At 45.2% G+C, this 23,647-nt stretch overlaps 1 protein-coding gene across 2 annotated transcripts in view; it reads left to right on the forward strand.

Moving 5' to 3' along the window:
* LOC131114605 (mediator of RNA polymerase II transcription subunit 13-like) overlaps positions 1 to 23,647 on the forward strand; it is a 77,958-nt gene that overhangs the window by 49,133 nt on the left and 5,178 nt on the right. The window contains exons 3-22 of one of the 2 annotated variants that reach the window (XM_058064331.2): positions 958 to 1,042; positions 3,487 to 3,570; positions 13,785 to 13,930; positions 14,061 to 14,261; positions 14,609 to 14,776; positions 14,842 to 14,998; positions 15,074 to 15,178; positions 16,282 to 16,926; positions 17,080 to 17,293; positions 17,382 to 17,460; positions 17,542 to 17,663; positions 17,852 to 17,948; positions 18,019 to 18,236; positions 18,314 to 18,495; positions 19,599 to 20,527; positions 20,714 to 20,893; positions 20,965 to 21,194; positions 22,658 to 22,856; positions 22,937 to 23,204; positions 23,330 to 23,582. In XM_058064331.2, the coding sequence (XP_057920314.2) occupies positions 958 to 1,042; positions 3,487 to 3,570; positions 13,785 to 13,930; positions 14,061 to 14,261; positions 14,609 to 14,776; positions 14,842 to 14,998; positions 15,074 to 15,178; positions 16,282 to 16,926; positions 17,080 to 17,293; positions 17,382 to 17,460; positions 17,542 to 17,663; positions 17,852 to 17,948; positions 18,019 to 18,236; positions 18,314 to 18,495; positions 19,599 to 20,527; positions 20,714 to 20,893; positions 20,965 to 21,194; positions 22,658 to 22,856; positions 22,937 to 23,204; positions 23,330 to 23,582 (4,562 nt within the window). The remainder of the gene's footprint in view (positions 1 to 957; positions 1,043 to 3,486; positions 3,571 to 13,784; positions 13,931 to 14,060; positions 14,262 to 14,608; positions 14,777 to 14,841; positions 14,999 to 15,073; positions 15,179 to 16,281; positions 16,927 to 17,079; positions 17,294 to 17,381; positions 17,461 to 17,541; positions 17,664 to 17,851; positions 17,949 to 18,018; positions 18,237 to 18,313; positions 18,496 to 19,598; positions 20,528 to 20,713; positions 20,894 to 20,964; positions 21,195 to 22,657; positions 22,857 to 22,936; positions 23,205 to 23,329; positions 23,583 to 23,647) is intronic. The other variant, XM_058064332.2, reaches the window with a different exon arrangement.

The raw sequence follows: 23,647 nt of genomic DNA on the forward strand, positions 1-23,647 counted from the left end.
ATTTTAATATAATATATAAATATAATAATAATGTAATTGTATATCATTTTTCAGAGTACTCAAAGACGCTTTACAGTGAAGAAAAAAAAAGAATTAAAAAATAAAGTTGAGTAAAAAACAGAGTAAAAGATGCATTAAAATACAACATCCATACATTCATTCAGAGCTAAAAACAAGGCTAGAAGCGGGGGCGGGGCACAGCAGTCAGGTATAAAAAGTTAGGCATTAAAAATGGATTTAAACAGGGGGGTTTGATTTTTTTCTTTCTGCAAAATCTATTGCTACACATTATATTTTTATTCTCTCCTTATGAGGAAATAGTAATGTTATTAATAATTGTTGAGACACAGAGATGGGGTTAAAATTCTTACTCCTTTTAGGACAAGGGGACGTGTAGTGTTCATCAAAGTACTGTAAATTGTTCATTTATATTCAAAACGGGGGGGGAAAAACTGCCACAAATGTCATAGTCAGAGTCTCCAGTAAAAGGTGGCACTCAGTCCTGACCCCATGCAAGTCCGGGTGTCACCATGAACCTCCACTCTTCAGCTAAAGCCAGGCTGACAACTGCGCTGGGCTTGACTGGCCTGTCGCTGCAGCCAACATGACAGTTGCTCTGCCGGGCACCGCTCCACACACACACACATATATATATAGTGACATTGACACACACACACACACACACACACGCATATCTCCATCCTGATATGATGTGCAGGTTTCTTCATCAGCACATGCAGCATGTTGTGACAGACTAGGCGTGCTATAAACAAGTGAGTGTGTGCGTGTGTTTATAATCCTCAAGCTGGCATGTGCAGATGCTTCACTGTCTCTGAAAACATCATTACTATTCCCACCGAGGGGGGGTTGGGGGGGGGATTATAAAGCAACGGGGTAAAAACACTGTATATTGAGATTTATAATTTGATGATGATTGTGTTCTTTTTCTGCCTTCAGTTGCTGAGGAGGGACTCTGGGAGTGCGGGCTGTCGTACGAGTGCAGGACCCTGCTGTTTAAGGCTGTGCACAACTTGCTGGAGAGGTAAAAACACGTATTGCATGAAGTTATGGTCACATACTGGTATTGCATGAAGTTATGGTCACATACTGGTATTGCATGAAGTTATGGTCACATACTGGTATGCAGGTATTCTATGTTATGATGCATTTTTGCCATAAGAAATAATGGAATATGACAATATCTCCCAGGGTCACACTGGCACCATCATGAAAGGTTTATTACAGAGGTGGGCAAACTACGTCCCGGGGGCCACATGTGGCCCACCAAGCGTTTGAATCCGGCCCGTCAGTTGCTTTCTAAGTATTTCAACTTTTAACATACAAACTGGCAACATGACTTATTTAGTCTTATTTAGTAAAAAAAATAAAAAAAACAACAAAACTGTAAAATTAAATGACATAGTTTGATGTGGTGATGTTTATAGTGCTCCTGAAAAAAGGGACATGAGAACATACAGCTGATAGTACACTTTAACACAGTAACACTAGTACAGATAAAATTAGACAAATAATTCCAGGAAAATTATGAGCATAAAATTGTGTGTGTGTGTGTGTGTTCGGGCCTCCCAGACAATTTTGTTAACTCAAAATATTTGCCCACCCCTGGTTTATTACCTACTTTTTAACTTCCATACCATGTTAACTCATTCAACAGTTGAATAAAAGCATATAGATACATACGTCTTTGGGAACGGAACTGGTTTGAAACCCGAGGACCAGGGCTAAAAGTGATTCCCATCTAACTCTAAGGTCATTCAGAAAGATTTTTCAAACTAAAAAAAAAAAAAAGTCCCAGTCAGTCAACCCTTCCGGCCTTCTGGCATCATCAAGTCAATGAAAATAATAATCTGAGCAGTGAATCATTTGCTCAAGTATCCCAAACTCTCCTTTCTGACTCAGAGCCATCTGTTAAATGAAGCAGCACATATTTGCTCTCTATTAAGTTAAGCATCAGCGATCATCACAGGGGGCAGACGGAATTAACCTTCCTATTACCTTGAAGCTAACACCTTTTATTGCTAACTATTCTGCCGGCACGAGAGAGAGGGATCGCTTTCTCTTCCGTGGCGCGCCGTGGAAATAAACTTTGTCGCAGGCAAGTGATTTTCTTTTTTTGGCTCTGCTTGAATGAACGTGAGTTTGAGTCAATTAAGAAGGTCTTAATCAAACAATCACAAGCAGAGTAATTAGGAACAATTTAATAATGGTGGCAGATTGCGAGAGAGAGAGCAAAGATCAGGGCAATTACTAAAGGTCTTTGTAATGCAAGGGGGGTGTCCAAAGTGCGGCTCTGGGTCTGCGTTTGTGGATCTGCAAGTTAAGCCGCAATTGGTCGGTTTACCCCCCTTCGGCTCCTTCTACTGGTGGCGGGTGGAATTTCTTCTTAAAGTCCAGGAAGTACAGCAAGTAAGTGAAGGAATGGTGGAGGCACCTGTAAGAACGCTAAAGAAAGCTTTACATTGCCGAGTGGAGTCCATAAAATAATTGTATAAATCTGTGACCCGGATTTGAGGATCCACTTTGGAATTCCCTGGCAGGGAGACACACGGACGGACAAGACTGTGTGTGTGTGTGTGTGTGTGTGAGAAAGGTCGCCGACGTGAGGAGAAAAGATAGCCGGCTGAGCCAAATAAGGAGCACGGCGACTCTACAGCTCCATCCCATCAAAACGATGGGATGAAAGTGAAAGATTTGGGAAGCCGTGGTGTGGAAGCAGACGTCTTGAGGAGACTCAAGGAGAAGACTTTCCTTCTCCTCACTATGAAATAGTGATACTCCGTTGTAGCTTTAGGAGTGTCAGTTAAAGTAGCAATTTTTAAAAAAAGTAATTAAATTAATTCCAATTAAATAGTTTTCTTTCATTTAGTTTGAACTTTAACAATACCTTTAGATGTTCTGACTGACTGGAAAAACTACCAATTCTTTAATATTAGTTTGTAGCCAGAAATGCTGACTTCTTAAACTAGACTGAATCAACAGCGCCTCTGCTGGTTGCAGCCAAGTATTGCACAAACTCTTTTATCACCCTTCCTCACAGATGCAACTGATTTCCCATAAAGTTCACACAAGGATCCTTGTACATCCTTGTACAAGGACTAAAGGATGAATAGTCTTGAACCAGTCATGATGTACTATATATATCACTATATTGACACTTACTATGGTACCCATTATGTCATTGGATGGTCATATCACCTCGTACTTCGGTACGTGACAAAAACAAACAAACAATAAACTTAAACTATATTAGGAAAGCAGGAAGTGAACAAATGTAACAGTTACTGAACGAAAAGTACCAGTGCTTCTTGCTATTCCTTTTCAACATGTGGAACTGTGAACTGGTTATGTGATGCATTCAATTGTAATCTGATGCATGTTCAAAAATTAAACCATTACCATTACCAATCATGACCACACACACTCCAAGAAAAATACTTCATTGTCGTCCTCTCTTGACTTCTCCAGATGCCTGATGGACAAGGGCTTCATGAGGGTTGGGAAGTGGTTCTTCAAGCCGCACGAGCTGCAGGGAAAGTCTCTAGGCAGCAGGTAGGTGCACCAAACACAGCGTATGTATTCCGCTACCATGTGGGGGATTTACCAGGCTGGACTGGACTTGGTTTGGCAGCTTAAGGGAGCGACACATTGGCGTGAAGGTCCTTCATGTTCTTCATCCAGGCTGGCCTAACATGCTGAAGTCTTATAGTCATTAACGGCATCAGTTAAAATTGTCTTATTGTTGTAAACGTGTCAATTTTCTGGATCTGCTGTCAGTAGCCACGTTTACATGAGGAGTTTCTCTTTCCGAATGATCTTTCCAAAAGCAATGGTATCCATGGAAAGGAATATTCCAATCTCTTGTCTACATGCGCCTCTATAATCCAACAGAATAGTCAATAGGGCATGCCCAGTAAAGGTGATACCGACTTCCCCGAGTTATTCTTTCACTTGTTGGAATAACTCCGTATTGCCAGTTTTTCCTTCGTCCAGTCTTGAAATTTAGTTTGGATCAAAAACAAACTTTCCGCAGCAGACCAGTGCAGATTGCTGGCCTCTATTTTTATCCATTTTTTTATCGGATTGGGGAAAGTAATATTCCACCCCCCCGTGAATCCGATTATATATTCATTCGGATTGGCACTTTTCTTTCGGAATGAGGTGTATACAAAGGTTACATTCTTTCCCTTTGAGGAAATAAACTGAACACAATTGGAATATTTGGGTCCGTGTATACGTGGCTAGTGTTTGAATCTGATTCCGAGTACTTCATGGTCTGTGTGTGATGTCACAGCAGTGTCACCAAATTGTTTTGGTGTGATTTAGTGTGAGGGCGACTGTATTGTCGTCTGTAGATAATGTTTTTCTACTGGCTTTTTTATTGGCTTTATTCGCTATTACTATTGTCAAAGGAAACAAAAGAGCGGGGATTAAAAAGCAGACACTTGTAGAATCTACGCCAAAAGAGTGTTGGAGCTGTTTTCACAAGGATGGTGTCATCACACATTACTACTGTCATTTAAGTGTGAATTTATTTGCTTTCCTATTGGGAATTGTGCTGTTTTGTTCTATGCTGCCAGCGCCACCACTCCAGATGATGCCCATCTCTTCTTCTTCTTCTTTTTTTTTTTTTGAATCATTCATCGGATTCTTTGTGAATGTGTGTGTTTTTTCATGGATTTCCATTTTAATTAGATTTCAAAAAGGCAGTGACCTCGTCTAAAAGAGATTAAGATAGCTAAAATATATACTTTGTATATATCACCATTTCACTTGGTGTGATTAAGACAAGTGGACTAAAGTATTGGGACACATTTTACTTAATTAGCCAATCAGAGGTTAAGGCGGACTTCTTGAATATTATGAAGTTTGTATATAATATAATATTATGAAAATTTTTGGCATTTTTGGATGATTTAGATGTGGAGGAACATAAAGTACAAACACAAAAAAAGAAGTCCTTAGGCCGGAATAGTGAACTGTGGCGTTGTCCTGTTGAAAAACTCCTGTTGATGGCCGCAGCAACATCTACCATTTGACGCCCCTGCACAACCTGAAGCTCCATCCGCAGATCATGATCGCGCCCCCTTAACTGTGCCTTGAAAAACATCTCCGGTTGGGATGGCCTTGTCATGCCAGCCATGTTGGAAGCCACCAGGACCGCCAAGATTTCATTTTTTTCTCATCACTGAATAAAACTGTCTCCTACCTTTCAATGACCCACATTTGGTCCTCTCAGGAACATTCCAAAGACATTTTTTCTTCTTAAAACCATCTTATTGTCAGCTTGTCGCGTGTCTTGACAGACAACCAGCATCTTCTTGGGCCTACCACTTGACTTTTTACCCTCAGGATCTCTTAAGAAGTTAAAATGACTGTCTTACCGCGTCCAACGTCAGCAGCAACAGCGTGCTGGGTGACGGGTTCCTGATGCAGTGAGAGACGGTGTGAATACCTGACAGAAAGTGACATAGAATCTGCCATTTTGCCAAGACTTTGGCTTTTAAAGGTCATGGCCTTAAACTGTGTACCTTTTTAAAACCGTATGTGTGTACTGTTGGCTAATGTTGATACTGTATTATTGCTGCGTGTACATTTATAGTCTGTGTGGGGTACAGTTTCCAATTCCTGATCTTCAAAGACCACTTGACCCAAAACTTTCGTTTTTATTTATAATGTAAGCGTGTCTACTTCCTGGTTTGTGCCAGTCGTTATTTTGACATGTGAAAACAACAGCCCTCTCCCTGCCTCGCGTCGTTGAATTATTGAACATCCTGAAAGCAGGAGGAGGTAATATCGGTGCAGCAAACGAGCGCGATGCTTGTTTGAGTGCAAATGTTGCTCTAAATGTACGGGTTTCATCTTTGGCGCCGCTCGGGAGCATTGCTCAGCTGATGTCATGTGACCTCCCGCCTCAGCTGTAAGCGTCTCCTTTGTCTCCCCTGCACCTCCACGCTGTGCCTTTTATCCCCAACAGAGGGCGTCGAGAACACACCGCCCCCCCCTCTTCCTTCAGCCTACCGCCTTTGTCAAGCTTCCCTGGTGTTTATCTGGCGTGTGTCCTCGGGGGGGGCGAATAGTGGCGCATCTAGGAGTAGAATTCCAACCCTCCCTTCCCTTCTGCTCTCTTTGTGTCGGAATGAGGAAGGAGCTCTCCGGGTTGGTAGCGAATTGCATCAGACACTCGTGTGAGGGAGGGATGGGAGATTTTCAGGGAGGAAGAGGTAGCAAAGGAGGGGTGGTCATAAATTAATCATTAGCGCAGGCGGCTGAATTGATGCATTAGAGTCTGTCCCTCTCATTAGTTCAGTCATTCTGTGCATGCCAAGCACAATGCACTGTAAATGTGTATTCATGAGCATATAGCATACAGTACGCTAGTTTATACATTCATATTTGACAGAAAAATATCTCCACGCCGCACAAAGTTGTATTATATCCTCAGCAATATATCGTACTAAATAAAATAGTGCACAGATGCTACCCCCTCCTCCCCATGTGCTGACATTGAGCTATTAGCCGTCGTCTTGGCAACGCTCGGTGGCCGGCCATCGACCAAGGTCACATAATGTCAAAACAGAAGAGAGATGTTTTTTGTGTGATATCAAAACGACTGATCCGTACGTGGAAATGCTTTTTGGGGAACTTTTTGGGACCATTGAAAAAAAATAATAATTCTGCCATTTGTATTAGATGAAATAATCCAAACTCCTTAGAGCTCATCTTTGGCCTTTGCATCCCTTGATGAAGATGATGGCCTCCAGGGGTTGGGTGCTTGCTGCGTCCCGAGCTTATGGACTGGGAATGTTCGTTTTATTGGCCTAGTGCCTCATATTGATAGTTATTCACCTCATAATCTTCATTAATTTATTGCAGAACAATAAAATAAAATTACGAACCCCCAATGGACCCGTGGGGGTCCCCAATCCCTAGTACTCAAATGTTTATTGGTCATTGCAAGTTGTTGAATATATACAGTATGTATCATATTTGAAGGAAAATATATCCTAAAGTAACACATTGTTTAATTCTTAATGCTTATAGTTAATTATTAATATTTATAGTTAATTCTGTAAATAGTAGCTCACCTTAGCAGTTGTCATTTTTCCTCAGACGTTTCAGTCTTCATACTCTAATATAAACACACACAAAAAAAAATCAGAATTCATATAATTTACTTTTAATAAATGATGCATATTGAAGCGCCGAAGAACTGGAGTCTGTCGAATTCCCTGGCATTCCGAGTGTCGAATTTGAGAGAAAACTTTATTTTTCTTGCAAACATTAACTCGCACTTTTCGCTACGTGAGACATGAAAGCCCCGTCTCGCAAGCACAACAGGAAGAGGAAAAACCCCCGTCCCTTGCGCCCACCCCTCCGGGTGGCAACCCCTCCTCTATTGATCGTTCCGGGGTGAATTATGTACCGGTAACCTACCAGTACAATATACAGTATAATCTGTCTGTTCCAGGGTCAAACTGTTGCCACCATAAAACAGGTAATATAAGCATTTGTAGAAAAGCGTATGAGTGGGCCCTGCACCCCCTTCACAGCCTTCGTAGCAGAGTCACCACTTCACTTGTCCAACGGTTAGCCTTCAGAAAGGCAGCTTGTCATCTAGCAAAATGCTTGATAGTTTTTCTATGACCTCATTGCATGCAGGATTTGCTTGCCTCTCCTGCAAAGCTCTAACAAATCAGTCACCGTGTTGTAGTATCTTCTGTAACAGTCAATCAATGATTCATTTGACTATCCCTGTAAACGTCAGCGTAAATGTGCCTCCATCCATCATGAGAGACACATGAGAATCATCCCCTGTCAGATCGACAACATTTAACAATTAAGAGCGTCATTGACAGCCGCGATGTATGCGTAACGGCACTATTTAACTTAAGGCCTTCTCCTTTAAACATGCTCTTTTATTGCCGCTCTACAATGAAAATAAAATGTTTGTATTGCTACACGTGTAGCGGGCTTCTCCCTTGGGAGGCAGAACACAAACGACATGATATCCCACAGATGTCTCGTATAATTCTTTATATCAGCAGGTAAACCCAAGCGAAAGCAGAAAAAAAACAAAATAGATGAGTGGCGGCGGCGATGGCGATGGCGGTGACACATCAGAGAAAGCAGATGAGTTACATTAGAATTAATTACTCCGCTTGGCAAGTTTGTGCTGTCGTTCCTTTATGGTCCTTAACAGGAATGTTCCAATTAACAACTTCATTCGTTTGACTGCAAAGCGTCCTGCAGTCGACATAAGCAAATAAAAAAATAATATAATAAATATTATAATAAATAATACAAAAGAATAAAATAATAAAAGAAAATACTGTCATTATCAGCTGTGGCTGTAGGCAACCTCCTGATGTTTTTTTTTCTTCTTTTTTTATGAACTCATTCCATCCCAGCCATTCTTCAAAAGCCGTCCCTCTCCATGTCGGCCATTTTGAGTGATATATCAAGGCACACAGGATATTGTGTGCGTGCATTTGTGTGTCTGTGTGCACGCGTGAGCATGTGTTAGCATTACCTTTTGAATGCGTAACCTCCTTCACGTAACACGGCGAGATACCTTCTCACTTCCTGGTTGCTGTGCAGCATGTATTTGAAAGGGAGGGATGCAGGCTGAGTTCGTATAAAATGCACCTCTGTCACGTTGTGGTGTTTTTTCCGGCTTAAAACCGCATAAAATTGTAAACAATTGGTTGCAAACAAAAAAAATTGTAGTGTTGCATCCTCACCCCTTTGTGCAAAAATACATCAGCGGTCGGGTTGAAAAAAAAAAAAACAAATGTATAAATACGTCTTTGTTAGCAAATGACTTAATTACCTCCGTAATACGGCAGTTTTAGTGAAATAAACACAATTCAGTAATTAGGGCGTTTACAGTATACATGGCAGTCAACAATTGGAGGATGCCAGGTGGGATTCAGGATGTTGTGATCACCTTTGACCCTGCAGAAATTATCTCAGGTCATCGTTTTAGTATAATCAGAGCAGGTTTACACTGTGAGACGCTCCCTAAATCTTTTCATCATACAGTTTGTAGTCTTCCTTCTGTTTTTACACAACAATGTCTTCCGACGTTCCAACAACAGTATGTGCAAATGTGACGCGTACATGAAGCGTGTCGGACCCTCGCTGGGACCCCTGCTGTCTTGCTTGTCATGTAAAACGAGCTCCTCGTCGGCTTCAGCGCTCACGTACATGTCACTTAAAACTGTATACTTGTCTGTTTCCTACCTTCAAAACAACGTGTATTAGCATATTTATTGCATGGTTAGGATGTCTGTTTGTGCAGATGGGCTATTAAGCAGAGATACGCTCAATGGTCGCTTTATTAGGTACAGTTCATTAGATTCAACAAAGGGAGTTTTGTCTCTCTTTTGAGGTATTCATGTACAATATGTTGTTTGGGTCTGTGTTAATTGGCTAACCAGCAGCTTTTAGGCTGTGGTTTGGTACGGCGGTCCATCAATTAATAATTTGCACAATAAATACAAACTATAACTAAGAAATCAACTAAAAAGTTGATCGTTTTGCTGGCCTCGTGTTTGTTTTCCTCCCCTCTCGCTCCCAAATAGGCAGAATGATAGGGCGTGTTGGTTCTATAGCTGAATGAACGGAGTGAGTCACCTTCTCCACAGTTCAATGGAAAGAAATTTAGATAGGAATGCAAAAAGTGTATCTTCAGTGACATTTTGCAGATGAGGGCTAGGCAGGTCTTCAGGAGTTTTGCCACCAGCTGCTTATAATTATCGGTTTTGTAGTTTCCAAGAGGCTGCAAGTGGTTAGACGTCACAGCTAGGAGACCAGGGTTCAATTCCACCCTCGGCCATCTCTGTGCGGGGTTTGCATGTTCTACCCGTATCCGTGGGTTTTCCGGTTTCCTCCCACATTCCAAAAACATGCTAGGTTAATTGGCGACATAGGTATGAATGTGAGTGTCACAAGGTGCCATTTTTGCTTTTTTTTGTCTTCTTCTACATTTTATTCCTCATAATATTATGACTTTATTCTTATGATATTTTGACTTTATCATAAAATTATAACCGACTCCAAATTGTCCATAGGTATGAATGTGAGTGTGAATGGTTGTTTGTCTATATGTGCCCTGTGATTGGCTGGCCACCAGTCCAGGGTGTACCCTGCCTCGCTCGAAGTCAACTTGGATAGGCTCCAGCACCCTCCGCGATCCTCGTGAGGAAAAGCGGTAGAAAATGAATGTATAGTTTCCAAGAAATTCAAATGCAAAAGTCAATTTCTGCTACCGTTCATGAAATTTCTCTACATGCCCGCATTTTGTCCACGAAATTTCTGCAAATAAAAACAAAACATCTCATGTGAAAACTCTCGACATATTAAAATGTATTTTAATGTACTGATAAGCTTTCAGATAGAACTGGTTGCTTGTACCCTTTTTGCCTTATTTTCCTATATCTTGGAAACCATGGCCAATCTGCACTTTTGACGTACTTTTTCTTTATTAGTGACCTAAAGGAAGAAAAATGTCACTACTTTTATTCCGCAAGCATTTTGCTTGTAGGCCAGTGTTTGTGTTCCTAACCACTACACACCACAATAATAAACATATGGATAGATCCAATGCCTATTATCTTGTTAAAGGCATCTCCTGTTTGACATCGTCTCCAATCAAGTCGTGCTCAGCACCCGCTCGTTAAAACTCTGATTTCATTGATATGTGCGCAGCAATGTGTGCGTGTCACTGAATTATTCACTTGCAGCACTTTCTCCCAGGCCAGCTTTGCTTTCACTCTATATTTCAGACTGTATGTTTCTTTTCTTGGTCGCTCCCCTCCTCCTCCTTTGCCTCGGAGCCTTTTGCTCTTCATCTCGTGCATTTGCTTAATTTTTCAACCACCAAGGGATTGTGTTTCTCTGTTTTTAAATGAAGGCCTTCTTCCTGTCTATTTATTCAACCCACTCCTCCTCCGCCTCCTCCTCAGCTTCCAGCTGTGAGAATCACTCCGCTTCATTTCGGAGCACCTTTACCCATCTACACATGTTGTTTACTACTGTTTGCACACACACACACACACACACACACACACATACTGGTCCCAGAGGATGTAGGAAGCATTGTGTGCTTGCACCCGCTTACAGTGCAGGAAAATGCCCTTTGCTAAAGGACGAGCGGCATCAGTCTGCTCCTTTTGCTCGTGTTGTAGCTCATGTTGCACTTAATTGGGCTTTTGTTATTGCTGTGACAGCAGCAGCGTCATAATTACTGCACATTCAATTTTGGTTGGTGCAATCCTTTCACACTCTGTGACCACAAAATTACAGGAGCTGTATCCAAAAGTCTGCCTTTGCAAAGATAATCATGCTCAGTTCTGATTGTATTTCTTCTTCATTTTGCTAAATGGCAATTGTGATTGTAGTTGGCAGTGGAAATGCACGGCATCATGCTGAGACTGAGATGTTCGCCAATATGAAATGTTTCGTTGACACATACAGTATGAAACGATCCGACTGTCAGTGGAGAGGAAATGATCACATCAATTCTACCTTCATTTAAATACATCGGCGTTCTACCGCTACCACAGCGTTGTTGTCCGAGTAATGATTATTATGAGTTATTAGCTTCCATTTACTTCCTGATTGTAAGCATCATGGGAATTATAGTTCTTTTAGTGTAAACATGAAGTTAATCTATGTCTTTCAACATAAATGAGCATACCGGTACATAGTATTTTGCTGATAGCTTTAAAATATCAATTTTGAGGCTATTGATCCATGTGTGGTTGCGGTGTGTGATACATTACACAATACATGCAGAACGGTTAGCAGAACTTTGATTCCTGACGTGCATCTGCTTCCCCCTGTGTTGCTATTTTAAGCTCCTGGTTTGGTGTAATGATGCACTGAGGACGAGGTTGGAGGGCAGTAGCACTGAAAGCATTTTTTTTAATGGTGCCTTGCAATGAATGCACAGGGAAAGCACGCGCTGCTGGCAGGTGGAATGTTTGTCTTGATGATATATTTATGATATTTGTTGCCAGAGCCCAGAAATACACCGATATTAGCCTTGTCTCTGCAGACGCGTGCAGCACCATCTAGAGGCTACATCGTACCACACAACCCCTTCCGCTTTAGCCCATGAAGGCAGAACTAGCTCTTTTTCTTATTGAATTTGATGACCCATTACTGCTCAAATGGCGGTCCAGTGCCTTGAGGGCAAAGGAAATATTGCACAGGCAGCAGGGTAATCAGGCGTAGATCACACTACCTGCTGACTTTATTGTCATCTTGATGTATATAACCACGGTGATAAGGAGCTTTATAGATTAAAAATATACATCATACAACTCCTTGGTGGTGGTTAATGATGTCCAGGCCGCCCACTGCTATGTAGATTGCAAATAATCCCAGATGATTAGCCCTGCGTGATTAGAAAAGAAACAATACGCATGATGGACTGTGTGAGGCCGTGTAATAAAGCGGACATTTGTAAACATGCAGGAAGAACAATCGGTCATTAAGCAAATGAAGATTCATACCTGCAATAAGGAGGCTTTGTGATGACGAGGTTGGATGGCCCACAAGTTTGAAGAATTTTGACGAGGAAAACAGTCAAGTTATATTTCTGGGTTTAAATAATGACTTCATTTAGAATTAAATGATTATGTAATTAGTCGTCATTAAACAGTACGGCATAGCTCAATGTTGGACCCCAAAGCAGAGACTGCCAATGAAATATAGATTACACGTTTACACGGGTAAAAAGGTGACAAAGCACTAGCACATGTCCCCTTACACCGGGGGTCAGCAACCCACTTGGCACCTAAGTATTTAACACCCGAACTTGTTGGCTCCAGAGTAAACAAACCAGTTAAGTTTACATTAAATTTACACAGATATTTAAGTACATTTATATTCAATATTAGCAATATCCAATACTAGCAAGAGTACTCTATCAACTCTGTTTTACCGCCTTTGAACTACTTTGATACCCCCAAATTCCCTCGAAATCTGGCAGTCATTTAAAATCGTGGGAGACTCTCAATTCGCTCTGGATGTGAGCACGTCACTGCACATTTCTTCAGGCGTCGGGATGATACTGTCATCACCCTATGAGTTGGCATCCATTACATATGAACACTGCACTTCTATTTGTTGTATTCATTAAATTAAGAAAGATTCAAACTTTAAACAAAGTTTATAAGATATTGTTTTTGAATTACTGTATATTTTGTGGCTTCAGTCTTATTTTCCTTTAGTGAACGTGGGGGTAAAATGGCTCTTTTGATAGGAAAGGTTGCCGACCCCTGCCTTACACTCATAGTTCATTCATTCATTCATTTTCTACCGCTTATCCTCACGAGGGTTGCGGGGGGTGCTGGAGCCTATCCCAGCTGTCTTCGGGCGAGAGGTGGGGTACACCCTGGACTGGTGGCCAGCCAGCCAATCACAGGGCACATATAGACAAACAACCATTCACACTCACATTCATACCAATTTGGAGTCGCCAATTAACCTAGCATGTTTTTGGAATGTGGGAAGAAACTGGAGTACCCGGAGAAAACTCACGCATGCACGGGGAGAACATGCAAACTCCACACAGAGATGGCCACGGGTGGGATTGAACTCAGGTCTCCTAGCTGTGAGGTCTGCACGCTAACCACTAGACCGCCGTGCAGCCCTACACCCATAGTATTAGACATAAATATACTGTATCATGTATATTATTACTTTTCAATAATTCCCTTCCCTTGGTTGTGTTCTGTCTTCTGTGTCCTCAGTGAGCACCTATCATGTTCCTTCTCCTTCTTCCTCCACGGCGAGAGCAATGTCTGCACCAGCGTGGAGATCGCCCAGCACCAGCCTGCGTACCACATCACCGAGCAGCATGTCCGCCTGGCACAGACTTCTGCTGCACCGATACAAGGTAACGCATTCAACAGTCCAGCAGTTAGATACACTGGCATTGTCTTCTGTAGTTATTTCATGTAACTCCTGACTAAAGCTAATTTTGTGCAGGTGTACCTAATGTTGTGGCCCGATGCATTTCTTCGCAGTGATCCTGAGCCCCTACGGCCTGAGCGGTACTCTGACAGGTCAGGCCTACAAGATGAGCGACCCGGCGGCACGCAAGCTGATGGAGGAGTGGAGCTACTTCTACCCCATGGTACTGCGGAGGCAAGAGGGGGGTGCAGAGAAGGAAAAAGATGACCTGGCCTACGACCGCAACTGTCCCGTGGCCGTGGAGGTTGTTGTAGGTATGCCTGACGTCACCGACATCTTCACTTCCACCAGTGGAAAAGGATAAAATATTGAAGGAAGGAAGGGGATTCATGAATCCACGGGATAAGATGAATCCAATGCTCCACAGGCTTTTTCTCATTGCTTGGCGGTTTGCTCCCTCAGGGCTGTTTTGGCCTGATTACAAGTCAAACTCCGATGGAAGCAGTTTCTTTGGGGAAATAATTCTAGCACAACAACCTCAATGCTCTGCGCTGTGCTTCATAGGCACCATGTTATACGACCACGATCCAACAACAGTCAGCCTTCAGTAAAACTCAAGTTGGCCGCATCATCCTCATGGCGTACTTGTCTATCTCCGTAGGTGGCGTAAGGATGACCTACCCGGCTGCTTTGGTGCTGATCGCCCAGAGCCAGCTGCCAGCGGAGCCTCCTCCACCTGCTCCTGCAGCTCAGGGCCTCGCCAGAGAGAACCAGAACCACTGCAGCGTGCCGCTCACACCGCCAACATCCCCGGAGCAGCCCTGCTCGGGTAACGATCACAAGCGTGCCATTCATGCACAAAGCGAGACATTACATGACACCTTATCTCTGTAGCGGACAGCGGCTTTGTGACATCAGCCTCCAGCATCCCGACGCCAGACAGCAACATAGGCGTCACCAGCCTGAGCCCAAAGCATTCTGGGAAAAAGCTAACATGTCAAGTGGTCCATCAGGCGTGGAGGGAGTGCTACCTCGGCCAGCCTCATTACGTGTAAGTGACATCTGACTGCGACGCTCCGCTTTTGACACTAAGGACACCAACCTGATAGGCTAAACCTGTTTGCAGACAAAAGCAGCCGGCTGATGCGACGCCTCAGAAGGAAGCGCCAAATGGAGTAACAACGTGGGACTTCAATGACGCAGGAACGAGAGCGCCGTGCAGCTGCTCGAGGTACCGCGGAAATGCGATCAAACCATAAAATAAATGACTTTGAAGGAATGTACGGTAAATGCTCTAAATATAGCATTCGTTTACCAAAATCCGGCATTCATTTCAATTGGGGAGATTATTTGAAAACATTTTCATCCATCCATCCATTTTCCTTCGCTTATCCGGGTCCAAGTCGCTGGGGCAGCAATCTCAGTAGAAAAGCCCAGACTTCCCGGTCCCCAGCCACCTCCTCCAGCTCCACCGGGAGAACACCAAGGCATTCCCAGGCCAGCTATGAGACATAAACCCTCCAGCGTATCCTAGGTCTGCCCCGGGGCCTTTTCCCGGCTTCAGCATGCCCGGAACACCTCACCAGGGAGGCGTCCGGGAAAAAACTCCTTCGTGAATCACCATCTTATTGTGGTGGAGGGGTTTGAGTGCCCGAGTGATCCGAGGAGCTATGTTGTCTGGGGCTATATGCCCCTGGTAGGGTCTCCCAAGGCAAACAGGTTTGAGGTGACGGGACAGACTAAGAGTGGTTCAGAAGACCTTATGAATAAAACCAAGAGGAGGAACCGTACCTTGCCTGGATGTGAGATACCGGGGCCTCACCCTTGCCTTCACCCGTGGGGCCCGGCCGGGCCCAGCCCGAAGAAGCCACATGGGATCTTCCCCTCGTAGACCCACCACCTACGGGGGCAAGCATAAGGGTCCGGTGCATTGTGTGTTGGGTGGCGGTCAAGGGCGGGTGCCTGGGCGACCTGGTCTTTGGCGGCCAAATCTGGTTCTTGGGACAGAAAGTTTTCAAAGCTTTAATAATGATTTGGAGTAAAGGTGGAAGTAAATCTCTGATTTATGAACAAGTATGTTCCATAGCACAGCAGCAACAGAACCAATGTTGTAATAGCGGTGAGGACCAAAGCGCTCAGCCAGCGTTCTTATGCATTCATGGCATCAGTTTATTGTAAACAGCACATTTCACACCAATAGCTTACATAACATTTTAAAGCGCATGCAGAGGTTGAATGCTGACCACTCGTGATACTTCAAATGCAGCTACTGCCATCTTGTGGAGGAAAAAAAACCTATTCAAGCCTCTGTATTTACTAAATGATCCTTTTCAGGTTGAAGCAGCAGAAGTTGACCACCACTGCCACCTCCAACCCCCAAACGGGTGCCAATCCATCCTCCGGATCCTCACTATACACCCCCTCCTTACCCAAACACAAGAGCAGTGACAAGACAGAAAAGACTGACAAACAGACCAAAAGACCAGCCAAGATCCCTTTCCACCACCGTGTATCTGTAACCCAGGAGACCCCGCTGGAACAGGACTCACCCGGGGGCCCCCAGCTCAGTAGTCTGGTCTCCCTGGAGCCTCCATTGGAGCCTCTAGCCTCCATGACAAGCTGCAAGTATCCCAAACCGCTCTCCAACGGCAGAAAAGCTCCGGAGTCCCTTCTTCTGTCGCCGATGTCTCCGCTTCCTCCCACGCTCAGCCCTCACCCCAGAGTGCCGGACCCGGACGCCCTGGACGGGCAGCTGGACATGCACGTATGTCAGGAGGCAGCCTCGGGGATGGGGGTCATGACGAGTGAGACGGTGGCGTACACGGCCTTGCTGAAGCAGAGGGAGAATGGAGGGGGCTGGTGGAGAGGTTTCAGGACTCCCAGGAGCGATAGGATGGACTTTCGACCTCCAGAAGTCCCCCCTGATAAACTAGAGGATGGGGGGTTGGATGCAGCCCCAGAGGGAGCGCCGCTAAAGAGGTAGGAGACACAATGCAGTGTTAGTTTTGTAACACTAGAGATGTTAGAAGCATCTTTTGCAAAAGGGGCCACAAATGGCCCGTGGGCCACACTTTGGACACCACAGAAGTAGTCAGTAAAGCTGGCTGAAGAGCTTTCTGTTGTCTTTCCTAGGCTTTACACGCAGACCCACAAGAGATTTAAAATCTCAGACGAGAGGGTGCGGGACCATGTCCAAACTTTGGGCCTACTCCAGCAGCCGGGTGTCGAGGCACTACGCGAACCAGGAGATGATCCCTACGACTTTAAGGAAGGCGACATCGAGTACACGTTCTCCTCCTCCAAGAGATTAAAGAGTCAAGGACGGGAATCCAGCAAAAGAACAAAGGTACTGAAACTCGTATTTAAGCGGCAGTACTTGGAAAAGTACTTGTGTAAAAGCGAAATACGAAGAACTCTTCCCATTCACCCAACAGAGTGAAGAAATCACCAGCAATGGAACGCTGCAGGATGGAAAAGACGCCATGTCTATTTTTAACTCCGCCCCCAAATCAGGTGGGAGTTTCAGCATCATTACAAACACGACTCAGCAGCTTGGATTTTCTTTTGACCTTTTTTTTTTTTGTCTTCCTGTAGACGAGTCCAGTCAAGATGACGGCGCCGCCAAAGCCAATCCTTCTCTGACCAGAGAGAAAGACCTGGTGGTCAACATTTCCGACCTGGACAACATATTCGATGAAGATGAGGAAGAGCTCGGGGTGAGCTGTGGCGTCAACGTTAGCAAGCATGTCTCGTCCTGTGTGATTGACAGTTTGGGTTCATTTTATTAGATATAACTGCACAATGTGACTGATACTATAATTTCTGTATTATATACTACACATAAATTATAGTTTATTGTGCATTTTTCTTATTCATACAAAATGGAATGTGCGTTTATTTACAGACTGTGTACCCCAACCAGCACTCAACCAAACCAGCGCTATCCACAGATGATCGTCCCCTGGGGAAGGAAGGCAGAGCGGCGGTACCGTATCCATCAAGTGAGTTCCATCGATGGGTCCCGTCATACTCAATGGCGCCAAGCTCTCAACCCTTTCCTCTCCAACTCAGCAGTAGCAGACCTCCAGCGTATGTTCCCCACGCCGCCCTCGCTGGAGCAGCACCCAGCCTTCTCTCCCATCATGACGTACCGCGACACACCCAGTCAGGAGCCCCCGCCGCCCAGCGGGGCCGCCGATCACCTTTCGCTTGCAACCAACAGCCAGCTACCGGAATTCAGGATGGAGATGGAAGAGGGCATAGCAAGTCCGAGACAAGATGACTACAAGGTGAAGACAAACACAATAAATGGTCTCCGTGGACTAAAACGGTTGTGACGATCGTATCCTTGTTTTCTCTGATGCAGACACAGGTGGTCTCCTCCATGTTCGCCCCCCTCTCCTGCCTCCCCAGTCAGACGTTACCCCCGCTCAAGATTCCCGAGCAGTGCTACTACCGCCCGTCGTGGGCTCTCCTGCCCAAAATGGAGCACATCCCGGCTCATGTAATGCACGCCCAGAACAACGCCCTCATCAGGGATGGATACACGTGAGTCATGGTGATGGTAGATTAGGTAGATTAGGTAGATTACAATTAAAGGCACGGTGGAGTTAATATCACTGGTATGGATGTTCAATTACATTTTTAAAGCTAGTTGTAATACTGGTGTATCCACAAAATATTGAATTTGAAAAATAATTTAAGCATTTAAAAATGTATTTTATTATTTTTACTGCATCTCCAAAAAGTTGATGAAACTGTAATTTATGAGTTTACCCACTAGGTGGCCAATGCTACACTCTTGTGTTTGTATCTAATTACTTAAATATGAATGAAATGGGGCTGCACGGTGTAAAAAGTGGTTAGTGCGCAGGCCACACAGCAAGGTGACCCTAGTTTGATTCCACCCTCGGCCATCTTTGGGTTTCTCCGGGTACTCCGGTTTCCTCCCACATTCCAAAAACATGCTAATTAATTAGCGACTCCAAATTGTCCATAGGTATGAATGTGAGTGTGAATGGTTGTTTGTCTATATGTGCCCTGTGATTGGCTGGCAACCAGTCCAGGGTGTACCCCGCCTCTCGCCCGAAGACAGCTGGGATAGGCTCCAGCACCCTCGCGACCCTCGGGAGGAAAAAGCGGTAGAAAATGAATGAATTAATTAATGGGGCTGCACGGTGTGCAAGTGGTTAGTGCGCAGGTCACACAGCAAGAAGACCCCGAGTTCGATTCCTCCTGAAGACAGCTGGGATAGGCTCCAGCACCCCCGCGAAATGGGGGTGCTCGGGGTGAAAAGTGGTTAGTGTGCAGGCCACACAACAAGGAGACCCGAGTTCGATTCCACCCTCGGCCATCTCTGTGTGGAGTTTGCATGTTCTCCCTGTGGGTTTTCTCCGGGGACTCCAGTTTCCTCCCACATTCCAAAAACATGCTAGGTTAATTGGCGACTCCAAATTGTCCATAGGTATGAATGTGAGTGTGAATGGTTGTTTGTCTATATGTGCCCTGTGATTGGCTGGTGACCAGTTCAGGGTGACCCTCATGAGGATAAGCGGTAGAAAATGAATGAATGAATGAATGAAATGCTTAAGTCATGTGATAAGACTGAAGCTGTAATTCAGTGATGAAGTGAAATGGCGCGTCTCTTTCAGAAACATCCCCAGCGTGAGCGCTCTCACAGACCAGGACTACAACCAGCTGAGCGGCACCACGGCCTCAGTGAGCACCACCATGGGCATCCTCCCGTCCCCGGCTACTCCTCGTTTCTCCGTGCCCACTCCACGGACCCCTCGTACGCCACGAGGCATGAACCCAGCCAGCTCCGGCCAAGGCTCGGTGAAGCAGGACGGCACAGAGCTGAGCTCCCCGGTCTCCACCCCGTCCACCAGCCTGCCTCTGAGCTCAGTGGAGCCCCTGGCCCGTCCCGGTCCCTGCCTCCCTGAGACCCACAGCCTGTACGCGATCCTCCTCCTGTCTGACTCCGTCCTCAACGTCTTCAAAGACCGCAACTTTGACAGCTGCTGCATTTGCGCCTGTAACATGAATGTGAAGGGGGCCGACGTCGGGGTGTACATCCCCGACTCCACCTGTGAGGATCAATACCGCTGCATGTGTGGCTTCAGCGCCATTGTGAACAGGCAGCTGGCGCACGGGACGGGCCTCTTCCTGGAGGACGAGCTTGATATTTACGGGCGCTCCTCCGAGGTGGGCCGGGCAGCCGAGAGGAGACTTGCTCTCTGCCATCGGGACCCCACTTTGGGCGACCCCAGAGCAAAGAGACCCGAGGATGCAGCACCCGCCTCTCCATCGGTCATGATCCTCCTTCAGGAGCAGTGCTCGCAGCCGATATCATCCCTGGCTTCTCTGCACCTCCCTCACGGCTATTCTTGCTATTCCCGCAAAGGGGCGCTGCTGCAAAGCTGGATGTCGGAGAAGCAGTGGGCGGATGGGAGCGACACGTGTGTGGAGTGTTATAATGCTTTGGAGCAGGGGCTGCAGTATGTGGACAATCCCACGGGAGGAAAAGTGGATCCCGCTGTCGTCCGAAGCACGGCTCTCCATCCCTGGCCTCACACAAACGGTAAGAAACCGGATAAGAACCCGAAAATGAAGGTCTGGGTTTGCCGATTTTACACATTTCTACCTTTGTGTGACTTTGTATGGATGTGTCCCATGTTGTTGACGTTTCATTGGTGCACAGGCTCTTGTTAACATGTGTGTATTTGTTCTGTGTGCGCTTTCCGTGTCGCTCTTCGCCCCCCGGCAGTGGTGGACATGAGCATGTTGTCGTCCCAGGACATGGTGCGCATGCTGCTGTCCCTGCAGCCCTTCCTGCAGGACGCCATCCAGAAGAAAAGAACAGGACGGACTTGGGACAACATCCAGCACGTTCAGGGTCCTCTGACTTGGCAGCAGTTCCATAAAATGGCAGGGAGAGGCTCGTACGGTGAGAAGATATAACCATCTCTGACTATATTGATGACCCTGATCCTGAATCATCTGTTCATGTCATTCCAGGTTCTGAGGAGTCTCCAGAACCTTTGCCCATCCCTACAGTGCTGCTGGGGTATGACCGAGAGCGAGACTTCTTGGCGTTGTCGCCTCTGGCTTTGCCTTTCTGGGAGAAGCTTCTGCTGGAACCTTATGGAGGACAACGGGATGCGGCGTATGTGGTCCTTTGTCCCAACAGTCCCTCTCTGTTAGCGGCAGCTCGAGCCTTCTTTCAGGAGCTCAGCGCTGTTTACGAGGTAGGAGATCAACAAGCATGTAGTAAACTTGAATGTACTTTAGAGTAGTCAGTGTACAGCTTGTGTAGAGGTAAGTTTACTATCCACTGAAAAGGAGTGAACGCAGAGCCATTGTTGTCTAAATGGCACTGTCCTTCATCCTTTTGGATCTGGAATTCACCAGAGCTGCAGTGCTGGTCTCTGGAGTCCTCCTCCACTCCTTTACTCCTCGACGGTGACATCACTGGTAGCGCTGGTGACAGCTTACACTCCTTGTCATCTTGGATGGGTGTTTGGGCTCCTTATCATGTTGGAAACCTGACATGTGGTCCAGCTTCAAAATGCCACGGTTTCCACTTAATGGACCGTAGCTCATCAGTTGCCGACAGCACTCATGCGTACTCATAGCATGAGGCGAGCACCACCAAGCCGCATAATTATGTTTGTGTTGCAGGCTATTTAGGCAATAATGTTTTGCTGCTGTGTGGTGATAGTAAATCTATATACAAGCTGTACACAGACTACTCTAAAATATGGTAAGCAAAGCTTATTAAATCCTACCCCTCCATCTGGTACTTTTACAATCAGTAACTGTTACATTTGTTCACTTCCTGCTTTCATAATAGTTTTTTTTTTTAATTTTAAAAATTTTATTTTATTTTTGTCACGTACCGAAGTACAAGGTGATATGACCATCCAATGACATAATGGGTACCATAGTAACCGTCAATATAGTGATATATATAGCACATCATGACTGGTTCAAGACTCGTCATCCTTGTATTTAGCAAACATCAACTGCTGGTATTGTTTCTTGAATTGGCTCATCGTTGTGCATTGTTTGAGGGTCTTACTCAATCCATTCCATAGTTTGATTCCACATACTGAAATGCTATGGCTTTTTAACATAGTCCTAGCATATAAGTGTTTCAAATTTAGTTCTTCCCTGAGATCATATTTCTCCTCTCTTGTAGAGAAGTATTGGATGACATTTTTAGGTAATTGGTTATTTTTAGCCTTATGCATTATTTTAGCTGTTTGAAGATGAACTATATCAGCAAGTTTAAGTATTTGTGATTTTAGAAATAAGGAGTTAGTATGTTCTCTGTAGGCGGCATTATGAATTATCCTTACTGACCTTTTTTGCAGTACATTTAGCGAGTGAAGATTGCTTTTATAGTTATTACTCCATATTTCCACACAATAAGTAAGATATGGTAGAACCAGAGAGCAATAAAGAGTGTGGAGTGATTTCTGATTGAGAACAAATTTTGCTTTGTTCAATATTGAAATATTTATGGCCACCTTATGTTGTATATTTTGTAATATGAGGTTTTCAGCTCATATTTTCATAAATATGAATATATTTTCATAAAATATATGTAATTTTTATGGTTGCTTAAGAAGATACAGTGTCATAAAAAAACTTGTCTCTTTGATGAGGTACTATATATTCCCTAATGAGAGAATGACTTCATTTGTAGACGTGTCGTCTTGGCAAGCACCGTCCTTTGGCCAAGGTGTCCCGGGATGGAATAATGCGTGTGGGGGAGGAGGTGGAGTCCGAAAGACTCGAGGAGCTGGATGTGGGTCAGTGGTTGACCGGTTCCTGGGCTGGAGAGCAGCACACAGACAACCTTAGTAAACTCAAACTCTACGCCTACGCCTGCAAGCGGCAGCTCGGTAAGAACGGAATCCATAAACCATAAACGGCTTCAAACTCCACGCAGGGATCTCACTTTGTCCCTCACTCACCTCCTCAGGTCCTCAGCTGTCAGTCTTGCCCTTAGACAACTCGCTCCTCATCCCACCCAAAACTCAACCCCCGTCATCGTCAGCCCAGCCTGCATCTTCCACGTCTGACGCAGAAGCACCTCCAGGAGTTGTGGCTACAGCAAACACGTCAACCCCAACCGGCGCACCTTCAGGTCAGACGGCAGGGGAGATAAACCAAGGAGGGTCCGGTGAATCCAAAGGATCATCTAGTGGCTCAACGGCAGCAGGGAGCACTCCAGCAGAAAACCCTGACATGTAAGAACATGCCCATGTTTCCAATAAGACTCCCCTTGGACCTTCTCAGGACAGTCCCATCTGCTGCATCTGGTGGGACGCTTCCACTACACCTCTGAACAAATGCATCTCCTTTTTTCCTTCAGCACGGCTGAGCAGTCCCGAATCGGCATCCCGACCAGTGCCGATTCAACAGACAGCCGTACCAACTCCCCAGCTGTAGTGGTTTACATCGTGGATGCTTTCTTCAGCTCTACGGGGGCGAGGAACGAAGGAGGGGAGGAAGAGGATTGTGACGAGGTAGAAGCAGGGAGTGTCTGGCTGCTTGGGCTTCTCCGCTGCTACACAGAGATGCTAAACACCTTACCCGACGCCATACGACCTGCACTCGTTCTACAGGTAACGCGCTAGCAAGGGCCAAACTAGAACTTTGTAGTATCTTCAACGGTTCCTTCTCAATTATA

The sequence above is a fragment of the Doryrhamphus excisus genome, linkage group LG10, assembly GCF_037039965.1.
Source record: "Doryrhamphus excisus strain RoL-2023G ecotype Guam linkage group LG10, RoL_Dexc_Guam_v1.1, whole genome shotgun sequence".
Classification (NCBI taxonomy): domain Eukaryota; kingdom Metazoa; phylum Chordata; class Actinopteri; order Syngnathiformes; family Syngnathidae; genus Doryrhamphus; species Doryrhamphus excisus.